The following is a 15,451-nucleotide window of genomic DNA, read 5'->3' on the forward strand; positions in this document are numbered from 1 at the left end:
CTACTGGGAACACGTGCAGCTGGAGCTATGGCCCATCAACAAATGCATGTGCGCATTCGAGATGCGCGAGTTTCAGTACTACACATTTTGGCCCATACTGTACTATAATTAGGTCATGACTGCTTCATTCCAGATCTTTTCAACTCAGCATTTGTAGTTCACATTGTTATTCAATGCTGTACACAGATACCAAATGACTGTTTGACTAACCAACTAACTAACATAATGGAGCTGAATTTTGCTTGACAAGTCAGCATTTACTCAGCCACTCACAAAATTCCCAGCATTTCATTGAAACCCAAAGGTTCAGTACTATGTTCTCTAAAGCCTGCCACTGATCCCTACCCTAAGCCAGATGAATCCAGTCCATACCACCCTATCCTACTTCTGTAGGAGCCATCTTAATATTACTCTCCCATCTATGTCTTATCTAGTGGTCTCTTCTCATTTTACTGTGAAAACCCTGCATATATTACTCTTCTCTTCCATTAGTACTACATGTCCCGCCCATCTTATCCTCCTTGACCAGATCATTTTAATTACATTTGGGTACAGATACTGACAATGAGATTAAATAAGTATGAACCACATTGCGGTCTGCATGAGCCTTTCCAAGGTCAAAGTGACAAATAATCTGTGAGTACTCACATCTGCAGCGCAAATAACTAGTTTTGTACAAGCCCCAAAGGAGATCACCACACCTGTCACACCATGTTGGGTAGCAGCAGTCTGACTGCAAGAAATTATGTCCTATGCCCCTCTGCATTTCTTCCACCTGCAAAGAGGTTACAAAGAAAGAAATTATTATAAAATATAAACTCTGAAACAACACAAATATTCTGAGCTACACAGAGCTGCTCTTTCAACTTGTTATATAAAGGTAAAGCTGTCCCTGTAGCAGGCCATGAAGGCCCATATGTTTGAGACATTGAGGCTCCCACATTTTCTCTAGACCAGGGGTCTCCAAACTTTTCGAAACGCGGGCCACATTAGGTAATTCAGCACTTTCAACGGGCCGGATAAAATGGGAAATTAATAACTCTAGGTATATGACTTTTATTGAAAGCACAGAATTTCATAAACTAAATACAAAGTACGTGAGAATAAATTATCGTATATTAATGACAACAGGCAGTAGCGGCAAATGCTCATATTTTCATCACAAATGATAATAAAACAATTAATATGAATGATGGAACTCTTTTTGCATTCTTAAAATCTGATTAAATTGAGGTGATGATGATCTGTTACAATTACACTGCACCACTGCAAGAAGTCTTGTGCACAAGACGGCTGGTAACGAACTGCTCGCGCTACCTACATTGCCACGAAGTGACACTGCCGATCGAGGCCGAACAAGTATGAAGAAATACCGCGCAGTATACGGTCCCAGAATTAGTAAAATTTGAATAATATTAATATTAACATAATATGGAATATCAATAGATTTTAAACACAATCTTAATTAATGAATTTGAAATATATGAACAAGTATTTTTTTACCAGTACTCATTGGAAAATTAGTTCAATTGGTGCATTTCTGCACAACTGTTTCATGGGCCGGATGTGGCCCACGGACTGTAGTTTGGAGACCCTTGCTCTAGACAATCAGCTCACAGACGGTTGTAAGGTGTTAGCCTTATGCACCGGCCACTCTTTACCCACCAGAAAGATTCCTGGTACTCATTTCTATTAGAAGCTGAGATGACCCCAGAGCCATAGTGTGGCTGGAAGGATTAGGTAAACTGAAAAAATTCACCTCAACTCAAACCCATGACCGTCCGGCTTGTAGCATAGTGCCAGAACCTACTATGCTACCATGCATCCCCCAACTTGTTATGTATCAGTCCTCTTTAGAGCAGAATGAGACCAAGCCTTCAACAATCCATTATACAGATCCCAGATGACAGATGGGAGATATGAAACATTCTGTGGAATGAGATTTTGTAGGAGAAGCCGAAGTTCTCAGAGAAAACCTGCTCCAGTGCCACTTTGTCCACCTAAAAATTAATTGACCCAGAACAGAAACTTGGCCAATGCAGTAAGAAACTGGCGACTAGCCAACGGAACTACGGTACATTACTTAATGAAGGTTAACAAGATATTTCTGTCAAAATGTGGTCCAACAGTTGTCAGTTGTGATGGAAATCAAGACTGACAGAAAATCAACTAATCTCTAAGAACAATCAAAAACGTATGTTCTGAAATTAACAGCTAGGCAGGAACCATACTGATCAGACAAGATACAAACAAAACATCTTCACTGCCAGTTAAGACCACACTGAAAAAGCAGATGAACACAAAAGTTTTAGTCAGCAGCTGCTGACAAAACAACAAATGATGAATATGGTGGTGTGTGGCATCAAGAAAGAAGAAAAGAGGCTTGGAAGCATGCTCTAATGAAGAATAGGTCAGCTGAGGACTTCAATTAATTATAGGGGCATGCAATAGCATAGATGGTTGAGGCACTATGTTACAAGCTGGAAGGTTGCAGGATCAAATCCCAATGAGGTCACTGGATTTTTTTCAATTTACCTAACCCTTCCAGCTGCACTATGGCCCTGGGGTTGACTCAGCCTCTAACAGAAATAAATTCTTGGAATATTGAACAATTGAACAATATTCTTAGGGGTAAAGTGCAGCCGGCGCGTAGGGCCGATAACCTTACCGCCATCTATGAGCAGATTGTCTAGAAAATGTGGGAACCTCAACATCTCACAACCCTATAGACCTCCAACGCCTGTTACAGGGATACCTTTATTTACTTTTACTTTTTATTCAATTAATTATATACAATTTAAAATAAATTTTAGAAATACCTGTTCATTTTCAAAATTTCAGGAAATAGAATGAAAGGAAGGAAAAATGAAAGAAAGAACTAAGCCAAAGTTTATTCATGTAAAACATACATCATCATGCCAAACCTATGGAAATACATATTAATTAGCGGAGCCTGTAAATGTGCAATTTACAATGCAAGTGAATAGCCATATTAATAAAATTCTTCATCAATACCTCAAAGATTTTATCACCTAACTACTTTTCATTAGAGACCAGTGACAAGTTTCATAAGACAATGAGGTTTCATAACCTATGAAACCTGAGCCATCCACCACAACATCTTCAACTATTCAGGGCAATGCACTCTAAAGAAAAATAGGCATCTATACAAATGAGGTGTGCAGGCAAAATACACAATGAAAATTTAATTCTGTGTTCTCAGATTTTACATTTCTCCCAACTTCACACATTTTTTGTTTTTGTTGATTCCAGCACATGCACAAGCACACACAATCAATAACTGCTGTTGTTATAGTTATGAACAGAGTTACTATTGTGACAAACAATTAAAATAGTTAAAATGTTTATGTTAATGCCACCTGTACAAGAGGGGATTTAAAATCCTGGGTGGTATGATGTCAGGAGAAATCAGCAACATCCTGACCTGCACAGTTATGTCTTCCATGTCTGAAATACTGATCACCGGTATTTTTTTAAAACTATTTTCAAAGAGTACCCTTAACTGAAATATTTAATCACACTCTTCTGTATAAAATATAACGTCAAAAACTCTACATAAATTATTAATATGTATTTTACTGCAATGCTGAACACCTGAAACAGGCCAACAAAACATTTCAAATTCATCTCTGGTTATTTAACAGTGTTACATCAAAGTAATTCAGAAAGCTATACAAAGTCACACCTATATAAAAATCTTTTGGAAAAATGAAAGATGCTGAAATCTATTTCATGAACAATGTTAACAGTACAAAATAGGCTACACAAACCCTAGGAACTGGGTCGATATAGAATCTAAAATTTCCATTGTGGTGCCCAGTATTAATACTAAAGGTTTTCTTCATTTAGTTATGAAAATATTTTAATTTCACACTTCATATTATAAGTTTATCATGTGAATCTTGAGGCTAAAATTGAAAGCCTTTTTGTTCAAATGAGGTTTTCAGTTAATAAAAAACTATGGAGGGATGTGACTGGCATAGGTAGCCAATCCACATGTGTGTTATAGAGACTCTGTGTTACTAAAAACAGCTCTAAATATGTGCTGAACAGTGCTTGAATATTTATCAAGATGCCGAAGACTCTTGAATATTAACATGTTTACATATCATACCGACAACAATAATGCAGTTGCAGAGGCTGACTACACAAACACATTTTCAGCCATAATGTAAAAAAAAAAACAAAAAAAAAAAACAACATATATTTAATAACCAATGATTAAAAAATATTCAATTTCCAATCCTTCTGGTATATCATCATGGCTCGTAATATTTTGAGGTGGTATACAGATCTACAGAAAATCTGTTGTAACTTGATTACAAACACTATTTCCCCAGTATGTTCACAGATATTTAGAATTTCATTTTTTGTTACCACATTGAATCCACTTCACTATATACGATGGGGTACCCAAAAGAAACCGAACTAATTTTTTTGTGGGCAGAGCTTTTGTAGTACCGCGTTTTGCCGCTATGAGCGCATAGAGCTAACATTCCTGAGTTGATAAGCCGACTACCGTTGCTTCAGAAGGTAAGGACTAGTTTTGGCAGAGTTTATAGTGACAACTGTTTTGTGTGATCGTCGTTTTTGCAATGGCTGATTTTCGTGAACAGCGTGCGGCGGTGAAATTCTGCTTTTTGCTCGGGAAAAGTGGAACAGAAACTCTTGAAATGTTAAAAACGGCGTACAAGGACGATGCTATGGGGAAAACTCAAGTGTTTGAGTGGTTTTCCCGTTTCAAAAATGGTGAAATGTCAATTGATGACAAACCTCGTTCTGGTCGTCCTTCCACGGCCCGAACACATGAAAATGTTGAAAAAATTCGTGAAATCATCAAGGAAGATCGACGACGGACCATTGAAGAAATTGTGGAGCTGTCGGGAGTGACTTGGAGCTCAGTTCAGCGAATTTTGACAGAAGATTTGGGAATGAAAAGGGTGGCTGCAAAATTCGTGCCACGACTGCTGACTGCTGAACAAAAACAAGGTCGCATGGAAGCATGCTGTGCTTTGAAAGAAGAGTCCCGAAATGATCAAAACTTTTTTTTGTTTCCTCGAATGAAAAGAGACATGAAAGGAAAGCGTTTTGCTGATGTTGCTGAGGTGAAGGAAAAAACGATGGAGGCGCTGTCAAGCATCTCAAAAGATGAATTTAGACAATGTTTTGAAAAATGGAATAAAAGACTAGACAAGTGTATTAGTGTAAGTGGAGAGTACTTTGAAGGGGATTGAAGGTTTGTGCTTAAAATTTGAATAAATAAGTTTAAAAAAAAATAAGTTCAGTTTCTTTTGCGTACCCCCTCGTATAACACACTTGCTTATTCATGCAGCTGCGCCCTTCTTGAGGAGCTGCCAATTCTGCAGCTACTCAAGAATTTCCCTGCAGTTTATGGAACCTGAAGGTTCATTACTCTGTTCACAAGAGCCCCCCCACCATTCCCTATCTTGAGCCAGATCAATCCAATCCATACCATCCCATTCTATCTCTACATATAACACACTCGATCCCTCACATTCATATCTGAAAATAAGCTCACAAATATTGTCACACCTTCATTTATGTGATATAATTAAGCCAGTTTCATTTTAATCCAGTAATTCAAGATACACAGCTTTTTACCATTTCCAACACACTAATGGTCAAGTTCATGGACTGGTTTTGGCTAGAAAGATGAAGTATTTGTTGTAAAGAAAAAGGGTAATTCTTCCTTGCCTTTGGTTAGATCCAGGGGATGGGAATATAATGGTCCAGGGTTAAAGCAGTGGATTTCTGTTCTGCGTTTAAACCCATCTCTATCCAGCATACACTTTCTTCATTTTCCTTACTGCACCTCTGACATAAATAAGATATGTGAATGTAAGGAATACCAGGCCCCCATCATGGTTCAGAACCAATTGTCAAGCCATACGTTACTTATGTCAGAAATCACCCTCAACATTACCACTGTGGGAGTGCCAAATGCAGACTGGATTTGCAGTCACAGCTGAAATGGGTAAGAGCTACCAATATCAATTAAGCAATAATTTGAGGGTTTAACCATAACAGGGTATACTGAAGTGATGAAAAGAGGAATGACACAATGAAGGGTGTAATTTTATACATTTGTATGTTTCTGAACAATATACCATATTACTTCAAAGATAACAGACCATCAAATTTAAGGTGCATCCAGTTTTTGAATGTGGGTCTTAGGAAAAAAATCAGAAAGGTGTGCTTTCCTTGAATTTAAGATGCACTTCAATTTCTCAATAGGAAAAAAATGTGTGTCTTATGTTCAAAGTAATACAATATTATGACAGTCCATAGGAATATACATAGGCTGAAACTATGATAAAGGAGAATTATGGGTGAAGTTACCTCTTCATCTGTCCAAACAAGAGCTGTGGAATTTTTCAGCTTGGTTTCTCGAGTTTCAGGCTGTTCATTCATCTGAACGAAATCCACATTGCAAACTTGTTGCTCTACTTCATGCTTCAGCAAAACTGGCTTAGCAGTTACCATTAATGGCATATTTGTGAAAAACACATCACCTGGCACTGCTGTTTTACCATGAATATTTTTCCATAATGCATCTGAAACCTGGAAATAAGTTAAAAAGAAAACAAACATTCAATGAATAATTCAGCAACTGGCAGATATTGCTTACAACAGTGAAGAATAGAAGATAACAAGGTGGTCAGTGTGTACACCGTATTAAAAATAAACGTGTTTCACCATATATTTCAGTTGAGTCAATGTGGATTAAAATTCAAACAGCATTAAAATCTATTTGTCCCACTTGTTCTATAAATGTTTGTGGCATAAGAGTGTGTTAGATGTAGCCTAAATTTGCTATGAAGCAGTCTGCAAATCCTTAAGTTGGAAATTTTGGTGGGAACAGATATTCATCAGGGACAAAACTCCTTACAGTAATGCTTTTGTTTTTATGAAATACGCTGAAATGTGCTGATATTACTACAAATATTTCAAGTCTAAGACATGACTTCCATCTGTATCAATCAGAATGTTTTCATCTTTTATCAAAATTCATAAAATTGTTATGTGCATGGGGGGATAGTCTACTGCAGAACTTCCAAGTTAAGAGTATTATGGCAATGAGAAGGATGAATATCGGTGACAAAAAGCACACAAACATCCATGCCCTAGATGGGATTTGTACCTGTGAATGCAGCGTCCACTTAGTCAAAGACTATGCACATCTTAAACTGCACTGGGATGAGTAATCGACAAATTAAATCACTTACAATCTCCATATTTGTTCCTTCCCCCAAAGTAAGAGTTCTATCACACAGATTTTTGCACACACTCTAGTACATCTAAAAATAGTATCAGGCTTATCTGTACAATGACAGCCCATGACTAATATGGACAAAATGTTTTCATACATCTTTCTAATGATTTACAGCATCAGATTTCAAGTCATTCCTTGATGAAATGTGTGTCAAACAATTTGTGGAAAAATACGATAAATGATACAAACTCCGTCCCAAGTGCAAACAATATATATTATATGTCTTTGGTCTTGTTCTCTTCCACACTACATGTTTCGGCCTCTATCGGCCATCATCAGGTGTATACTCTTAACATTGCTGCTACACTGAACCCAGTCTAAAATTTAACATTTAAAAACACATTGTTATTTTCTTCGTATTATCAACATCTACCTCGTTGATATGTGTCTGGTATGTAGATTAATTGTAAATTTGTGGAAAGCTAAATTTCAATATTTTGAATGTAAGTAACTTGTGTTCCAATGCAGGAAAATACTGTCACATGTTGGGTATGTGACACAACAAACAACTTGATGTCATTTTGAATCTAGCGAATTTATTGCACATTAGCTCTTAGACTTACACAATTCACAAATTCATTGTTCCAATTGCTTCTGCTGTAGTCACTTCCAGGCCTCAAATGTCTTGATTCCATTCACTCAACAACTCATAATGGCTAGATTTCAACTCATACTGAATACTCTCTCTTTGAAGGCTGGCAACTAACTGTTAATGCTCAACTAACTCCAGTGAATGCTAGACTGCAACTGCCCTCCTTAGGCATTCCAGTTTCTCTTATAAACCCTCAGCCAGACAGCGGAAAATGCTTCCCTGTGAACTATTCCCTGTTGGGTAATCACACTGTTTACAGATTGCCTAGCAATAGTCACTGCATGGACTCACCTGTTGCATGATGCCACAGCCTAGGGGGGAGGGGTGTTTACCAAGTGTTGCATAGTGATGGAAGGAGTGGGGGTATGTGACGTCAGTCGTGGAAACGCAGAGTTCACGTGACCCCTACGTCCTGCTGCGCCATCCACGTTACATTATGTACCATTGCAGAAACTATTTTTGTTTTTCATGGTGGTTACTTTGCTTTCTTTTCCAGCTAATGCATGTCCTATTATCAGCAGTTCCTCTTTCGTCCCAACCTTACATTCAAGTTAAACAATTCTCTCATCTCCATTTTTCTGTACCTTCATCAATTTCATATTCTCATCTACTTCCACTTTTTCTCACATAATCCCTTCTCATCCCATTTACATGTTCATCCTATTAACATTCCTCTCCCTTATCTACCAATGACAGGAGACAGTTTGGATTTTCCCCTGTATGGCACAATACAGTTTGGATAAATGATACAAAATCCGTCCCAAGTGCAAACAATATATATTATATGTCCTTGATCTTGTTCTCCTCTACACTACATGTTTCAGCCTCTAACGGCCATCATCAGATGTATACTCTTACATTACTGCCACACTGAACCCAGTCTAAAATTTAACATTTAAAAAACACATTGTTATTTCTTCGTTATTATCAACATCTACCGCGTTGATATCTGTCTGGTATGTAGATTATTTTGCACACGTCAATTTTGGTTTCTCTGTAATAGCACCATAAAATCTTTAGTTATAATTTTAAAATCCTTTAAAGATTTCTCTAAATTTTAAATTTAAAATTGTTAGGGTTACTCGCCCTATGTCTAAGTGCTGCAGCGGCTAGTTCTTGATGATGGCCGATAGAAGCCGAAACATGTAGTGTAGAGGAGAACAAGATCAAGGACATATAATATATATTGTTTGCACTTGGGACGGATTTTGTATCATTTATCGTGTAGAGTGCAACAGGATACTTAAATATAATATTGTAAACAGTTTGGATTTCTGCCATATCCTAGCAATGATCCTATTTATGTCATGACTCCAGCACCTTTTTACAGAGGAAGAAAAGGGGAAGTAAGTTGGCTTGGACTCAGACCCATGCATGTAGCAGCAAAATTAACAATTATCTTGGGAATGTTTCTCCAAAAGGAAGATTTTTTGCCTTTACAGACTCCCCCCCCGCTTGATGTGCTCTTTGGGAAAAACAGGATGGGACAGATGGACTTCAGCAAAAGTAAAGTAAAGGTATCACTGTAACAGGCTGTGGAGGCCCATTGGGTTGTGAGATGTTGAGGTTCTCACATTTTCTAGACAGTTGGCTCATGGATGGTGGTAAGGTTGTCAACCTTATGCACCGGCCACCCTTTACCCCCAAGAATATTCTTGGTACTTATTTCTGTTAGAGGCTGAGTTGACCCCAGGGCTATAGTGCAGCTGGAAGGATTAGGTAAACTGAAAAAAATCCACCTCATCGGGATTCAATCCTGCGACCTTCTGACATGTAGCATAGTGCCTCAACAAACTACACTACTGTGTGCCCCCAGTATGAAGATTATACAAGATCTTGCATTAGCATGCAAATATATTTTCCAACATCAACTTTATCGACATTTTGTCAGAACAAAATGAAATTCCTAGCCACTATGATGGAAACCATTATTGGCATTGCTATTCTTAATTCAATTGTATTTACACTGTTGTATAACATGTTTCGATTACCTCCAATTAGTGGTCACTGTATCAACAAATATACATATAAATAATCTGGCACATAACAAAACAGATGCAAAGAAATCATAATGCAGCACTCAAAAGGTTGAAATGAAGCTATTACAAATGTAAAATATTTAAATGAAAGATGTGTTTAAAGCATTGACATTTGTTACAATACATTTCAAATACAAATTTCATGAGAACTGCTAATGTATTAGAACTTCACAGTTTAATACAATATTGCTGTACCTTGATATTTGATAGCTGTACCAGTTCAATGTGTTCTGCATCTGGACTTCTTTTAACAGAGGCCTGCATCTGCCTCTGTGGTGACTGGTTTGAAGGGGATGATGTACCAGGTTTACTTGACTTGCGGCGGAAGGGACTAAGGTTCAGCAAACCCCAGTTCTGCAATAGTTCACCAATTCCCATATTTAGCCCAAACCAAGAATGAACATCATTATCATTCAAGGTGGCAGAGTCCTGAAATAAGTTACAGGTGAGGTTTGAGGTTCTCACAGTGATGAAATGACAAGTATCGTCTTCTGGGATGATACTGTGAAGTCTGGTAGATAATTACCAATATTTTGGATGAACACTGTCTATATTTGTATGACAGATGATGGAGATAGTATGTTTCTTCAACACAGTGGCAACTACAAGTAAAAGTACACAGTATCATTTCAAGCAGAAGATGCATCCTTCAAGAATAAACATATCTCAACTTACAACAAGGGACCCACTATTTACATGGAACTAAAAACACTGAACATCTATTACACACACAATATTTGCTGCACAGTAAACCTGGCCAACTGCAGTTTTACCAAACATAGATTTATTAAATTTGCAGTTTTCCATTTGTAGCATGCCTTGCCAGCCAGAATATTTCATTCCACATATCTGTAGTTTTCAATATGGGTACACATCAAGAAAATGGTAGTTCCCACACCAAGAGGATCACATTTGTTGGAGGCAGCAGTGTAATGGCATCCGAGACCAGTGCTCTAACTTCCAAATTATCGTTTCAGTATATTTTTCTTCTCTTTTTGGATTAAGCCTTGTGGCTTGTTGCATCCATTCAGTCTTACTGCTTGACTGTATCCTTCCACCTCTCTTTTGGCCTCCTCTAGCTCATCCTCCTGTTTGGTACCAAATTTATCATTTTTCTTACTACTTTGCTACCCTTTGTTCTCTCCATGTGTTCATTCCATTTCAATCTTCTGTTATTAAACCACTTGTTTATTGGTTCAGTTTCACAGTCATCTCTTGTAACAGAGCTTCTAACTTTATCCCTTATGATCTTTTGTATAACATTTCTTAATAATTTCATCTCATAGATTTCACTGATTTCATGCGCTTCAGCTTTGCTTCCACAGCCATGTAACTAAGATGGACCTCACAACTGATTAATATATTGTTGCTTTGGTTTCTTTTCTTGGGTTCTTGTTGTTCCACATGGTGCTATTTAAGAATTCAGCTCTGTGAATTGAATTGAATTTATTTACATTCTATAAATCCTAAGTAGGTTAGTACCTTTGGATACAGAACAAGTCAAAAGGTTACATACATAAGTACAGGCAATTTTAGCTTAAAAATTAATATAACTTAATTTTACATCATTCTCTATTTACATTGAAGTATTCATCTAAAGAGTAGAAGGAATGAGCATGTAGATAATTCTTTAACTCTGATTTAAACTTTTTAGTATCATTGCCCAAGTTTTTAATACTTTGTGGCAGATTGTTGAACACTTTTATGCCAGTAAAGTAGACTCCTTTTTGATATACTGATAAAGTTGATGAGGGTAGGTGGAAGTTATATTTTTGTCTAGTATTCATGTTATAGACATCAGAATTTAATTTGAATTTATCTTTGTTGTAAACAACAAATAAGAGAAGCGATAATATGTATTGCGATTGAAGAGGTAGAATTTTTAATTTCTTAAATAATTCTCTACATGAATCTCTACTTCTACATCCTGTAATGATTCTAATTATATTCTTTTGTATTTTAAAAATTATTACACTATGTGAAGAGTTCCCCCAAAATATTAATCCATAGTTCATAATAGAATGAAAGTAGGCATGGTAAACCATCTTCAATGTTTCCTGTGACATAAAAGGCTTAATTGATCTCATCGCATAGCAAGCTGCATTTAATTTAGGTATAATTTGTTCAATATGTATTTTCCAAGACAGTGTACTGTCTACATGTATTCCAAGGAATTTTGTATCAAGTACTTTACAGATTAATTTGTTGGCATAACTGATGTCCAGATCAATTTGGTGGTTGTTTTTAGTTGTGAATGATATGTAATGGGTTTTATCAAAATTTAATGAGAGTAAATTGGCTTCGAACCATCTGTTTAAGGCTTCAAATACAATATTTATGTCATTTTTAAAGTTTTCAAATTTAGAGTTCTTAAATATTATACTAGTGTCATGTGCATATAGAATTGGTTTAGATTTATTGTTGATGATGGCATTGTCTGCATGATTTACAGTTTTCTCAACTAGTCTACTGTGGCTGCTGATTTACATTCATAAACTTTTAATTTCATGGTTTGCTTCTATTTCCAGTTAACTCTTAGAGGCTCTATGAATACTGTTAATAATTTTGTTTTATTTTGTGAAAATTTCATGTTGTATTTATTTGCAGCAGGCTTGAATTCGTAGATCAGTCTCTGTAAGTCATCTTCTATCTGTGCTTGAAGTACTGAGTCATATGTATAAATTATCACTTAAAATTCTTTATTTCTCATTTCAACATCATGTTTTATTTCACTCATGATCTCATCCATACTCTTATGTAATATTTTTTCATATTTTAGACCATATATACCTATAATTTTGTAGATATATGATTTGTTTGATTGTTAGACATATTTTTCATCACTGTGTGGTCCTATAAGGGCCTGATTTTACCTATCACATTTTTTTTAATAATGTAACCCATTAGTGAGGGACTGCCGCATTTATTTTTATGGCAGAAGTAAAACATGGAGACCACTGTACCTGTTTAAATTTTATATGTACACATATATTTCCTACTAGCTAAGTGCCTGTTCTTTAAAAAGGCCTTTTTTAGAAATAAACTAATTCCATGGACCATACGAGGGGTACCCAAAAGAAACCGAACTTATTTTTTTCTACACTTTTTTATTCAAATTTTAAGCACAAACCTTCAATCCCTTTCAAAGTACTCTCCACTCACACTAATACACTTGTCTAGTCTTTTATTCCATTTTTCAAAACATTGTCTAAATTCATCTTTGGAGATGCTTGACAGCGCCTCCGTCGTTTTTTCCTTCACCTCAGCAACATCAGCAAAACGCTTTCCTTTCATGTCTCTTTTTGAAAAAAAGTTTTGATCATTTCGGGACTCTTCTTTCAAAGCACAGTATGCTTCCACGCGACCTTGTTTTTGTTCAGCAGTCAGCAGTCGTGGCACGAATTTCGCAGCCACCCTTTTCATTCCCAAATCTTCTGTCAAAATTCGCTGAACTGAGCTCCAAGTCACTCCTGACAGCTCCACAATTTCTTCAATGGTCCGTCGTCGATCTTCCTTGATGATTTCACGAATTTTTTCAACATTTTCATGTGTTCGGGCCGTGGAAGGACGACCAGAACGAGGTTTGTCATCAATTGACATTTCACCATTTTTGAAACGGGAAAACCACTCAAACACTTGAGTTTTCCCCATAGCATCGTCCTTGTACACCGTTTTTAACATTTCAAGAGTTTCTGTTCCACTTTTCCAGAGCAAAAAGCAGAATTTCACCGATGCACGCTGTTCACGAAAATCAGCCATTGCAAAAACGATGATCACACAAAACAGTTGTCACTATAAACTCTGCTGAAACTAGTCCTTACCTTCTGAAGCAACGGTAGTCAGCTTATCGACTTAGAAATGTTAGCTCTACGCGCGATAGCAGTAAAACGCGGTACTACAAAAGCTCTGTCCACGAAAAAATTAGTTCAGTTTCTTTTGGGTACCCATCGTAGTCCTTTTTGAGAAGTCAACAGTTAGTTCCTAACTTTTTCAGGTAATTCCCAGCATTTTATGGAACTTGAATGTTCATTACTACATACACAGGAGCCCACCACTGGTCTCTATCCTGAGCCAGATGAATCCATTCACACCCCACCCCCCATCACATGTTATTTCTCTATGATCCATCTTGATATTATCATCCTATCTACATCTAGGTCTTCCTAGTGGACTCTTTCTTAAGGTTTTTATATCAAAATCCTGTACACACTCCTCTTTTCTCCCATGAATGCTTCATACCCTGCCCATCTCATCCTCCTTAACTTGACCACTATCAATATTTGATGAGTGGAAGTTATGAGGATCATCACTAAGCAATTTTGTCTAGTCTCCTATAACTTCAACCTTCTTAGGTGCAAATATTCTCCTCTGCACCGTTCCCAAACACCTTCATTCCATGTCCTTCCCTTAATGGAAGAGACCAAGTTTCACACCAACACAAAACTACAGGCACAACCATACTCTGGTATACTTTAATCATTATGTTTTTATACAGCAAGCACAAGACAGAAGATGTCCTTCCCTTAATGGGAGAGACCAAGTTTCACACCAACACAAAACTACAGGCACAATCATACTCTGGTATATTTTAATCATTATGTTTTTATACAGCAAGCACAAGACAGAAGATTCTAAATTAAATAGCCGCATGCATTACTTGGCCTCTCTGGTCTTCCTTTTATAACTTTGATGTGAACTACATAGAGAACATCATTACTGAGCTGTTGCCTAGAAACAGATGTCTTCTCTCACTCCACTATTCTGGCTTTTGAGTATCATGCCACAATAGTAAATACTGGCCTGAATGAAACAGGGTGGGCGTATGTAATTGGATTCCATTAGCACAGGATAGGGATTAACCATTTGGTTCCAAAAAATGTTTGGGAATTTAAGTAGTTGAATGACTATAGCTTCTCACAAAGGATTCTATTCCATGGAGACAGTGATATCACCATATATCTTGCAAGCTGCATTCCCATGTTCCCAGGCTACACTTCATTTAACATGGTCTGGTGAAGATTCTGAGCAGCCTTGTGGTGTGGCAGCAATTTCAAAAACATTGACTGCAGTGGATGATTGCTGACCAAATGTAACTAAAGTATTGATGTAAAGTAAGAGCTGCTGTTAATTGGAATGTAGACTGATACACATGCAGAACCTTCCCCTCTTCATCACTCACTTTAAACAGACAGCTCTCATGATATCTAACTACAAAAGTAGTTACATTAACATAGCACCAAATGAAACATTAACCTTTTGATTTTCTGAGCTCTTTGACTCAGAAGTTGCAACTGTTGCTCCATCCAGACTTGAAGAAGCAGCCATTATGAAAAATTAATCATATTTTCAATGAAGAAATGAGCATGCCACTTATTTCACCACATATCTGAAACAAACATGTCACTCCAGTATTCAAATCATAAAATGAAAAAGAGGCAATACACATTCCTTATCTCCTTCATGTTCAAATAATAATCCATCAAATTTCTCAAAAATAGCTCACAG

General features: G+C 36.9%; 1 protein-coding gene across 3 annotated transcripts in view; it reads right to left on the bottom strand.

Annotated features, from left to right (window-relative positions):
* LOC111867118 (ras association domain-containing protein 1) overlaps positions 1–15,451 on the bottom strand; it is an 84,178-nt gene that overhangs the window by 64,251 nt on the left and 4,476 nt on the right. For 2 of the 3 annotated variants that reach the window (XM_023856656.2, XM_033752598.1), the window contains 4 exons: positions 15,200–15,332; positions 10,142–10,375; positions 6,382–6,603; positions 649–775 (listed from right to left, as the gene is read on the bottom strand). In XM_023856656.2, the coding sequence (XP_023712424.1) occupies positions 649–775; positions 6,382–6,603; positions 10,142–10,375; positions 15,200–15,271 (655 nt within the window). In that variant the 5' untranslated portion in view covers positions 15,272–15,332. The remainder of the gene's footprint in view (positions 1–648; positions 776–6,381; positions 6,604–10,141; positions 10,376–15,199; positions 15,333–15,451) is intronic. The other variant, XM_023856664.2, reaches the window with a different exon arrangement.

This window comes from Cryptotermes secundus, unplaced genomic scaffold (genome assembly GCF_002891405.2).
Source record: "Cryptotermes secundus unplaced genomic scaffold, Csec_1.0 scaffold277, whole genome shotgun sequence".
NCBI classification, from domain to species: domain Eukaryota; kingdom Metazoa; phylum Arthropoda; class Insecta; order Blattodea; family Kalotermitidae; genus Cryptotermes; species Cryptotermes secundus.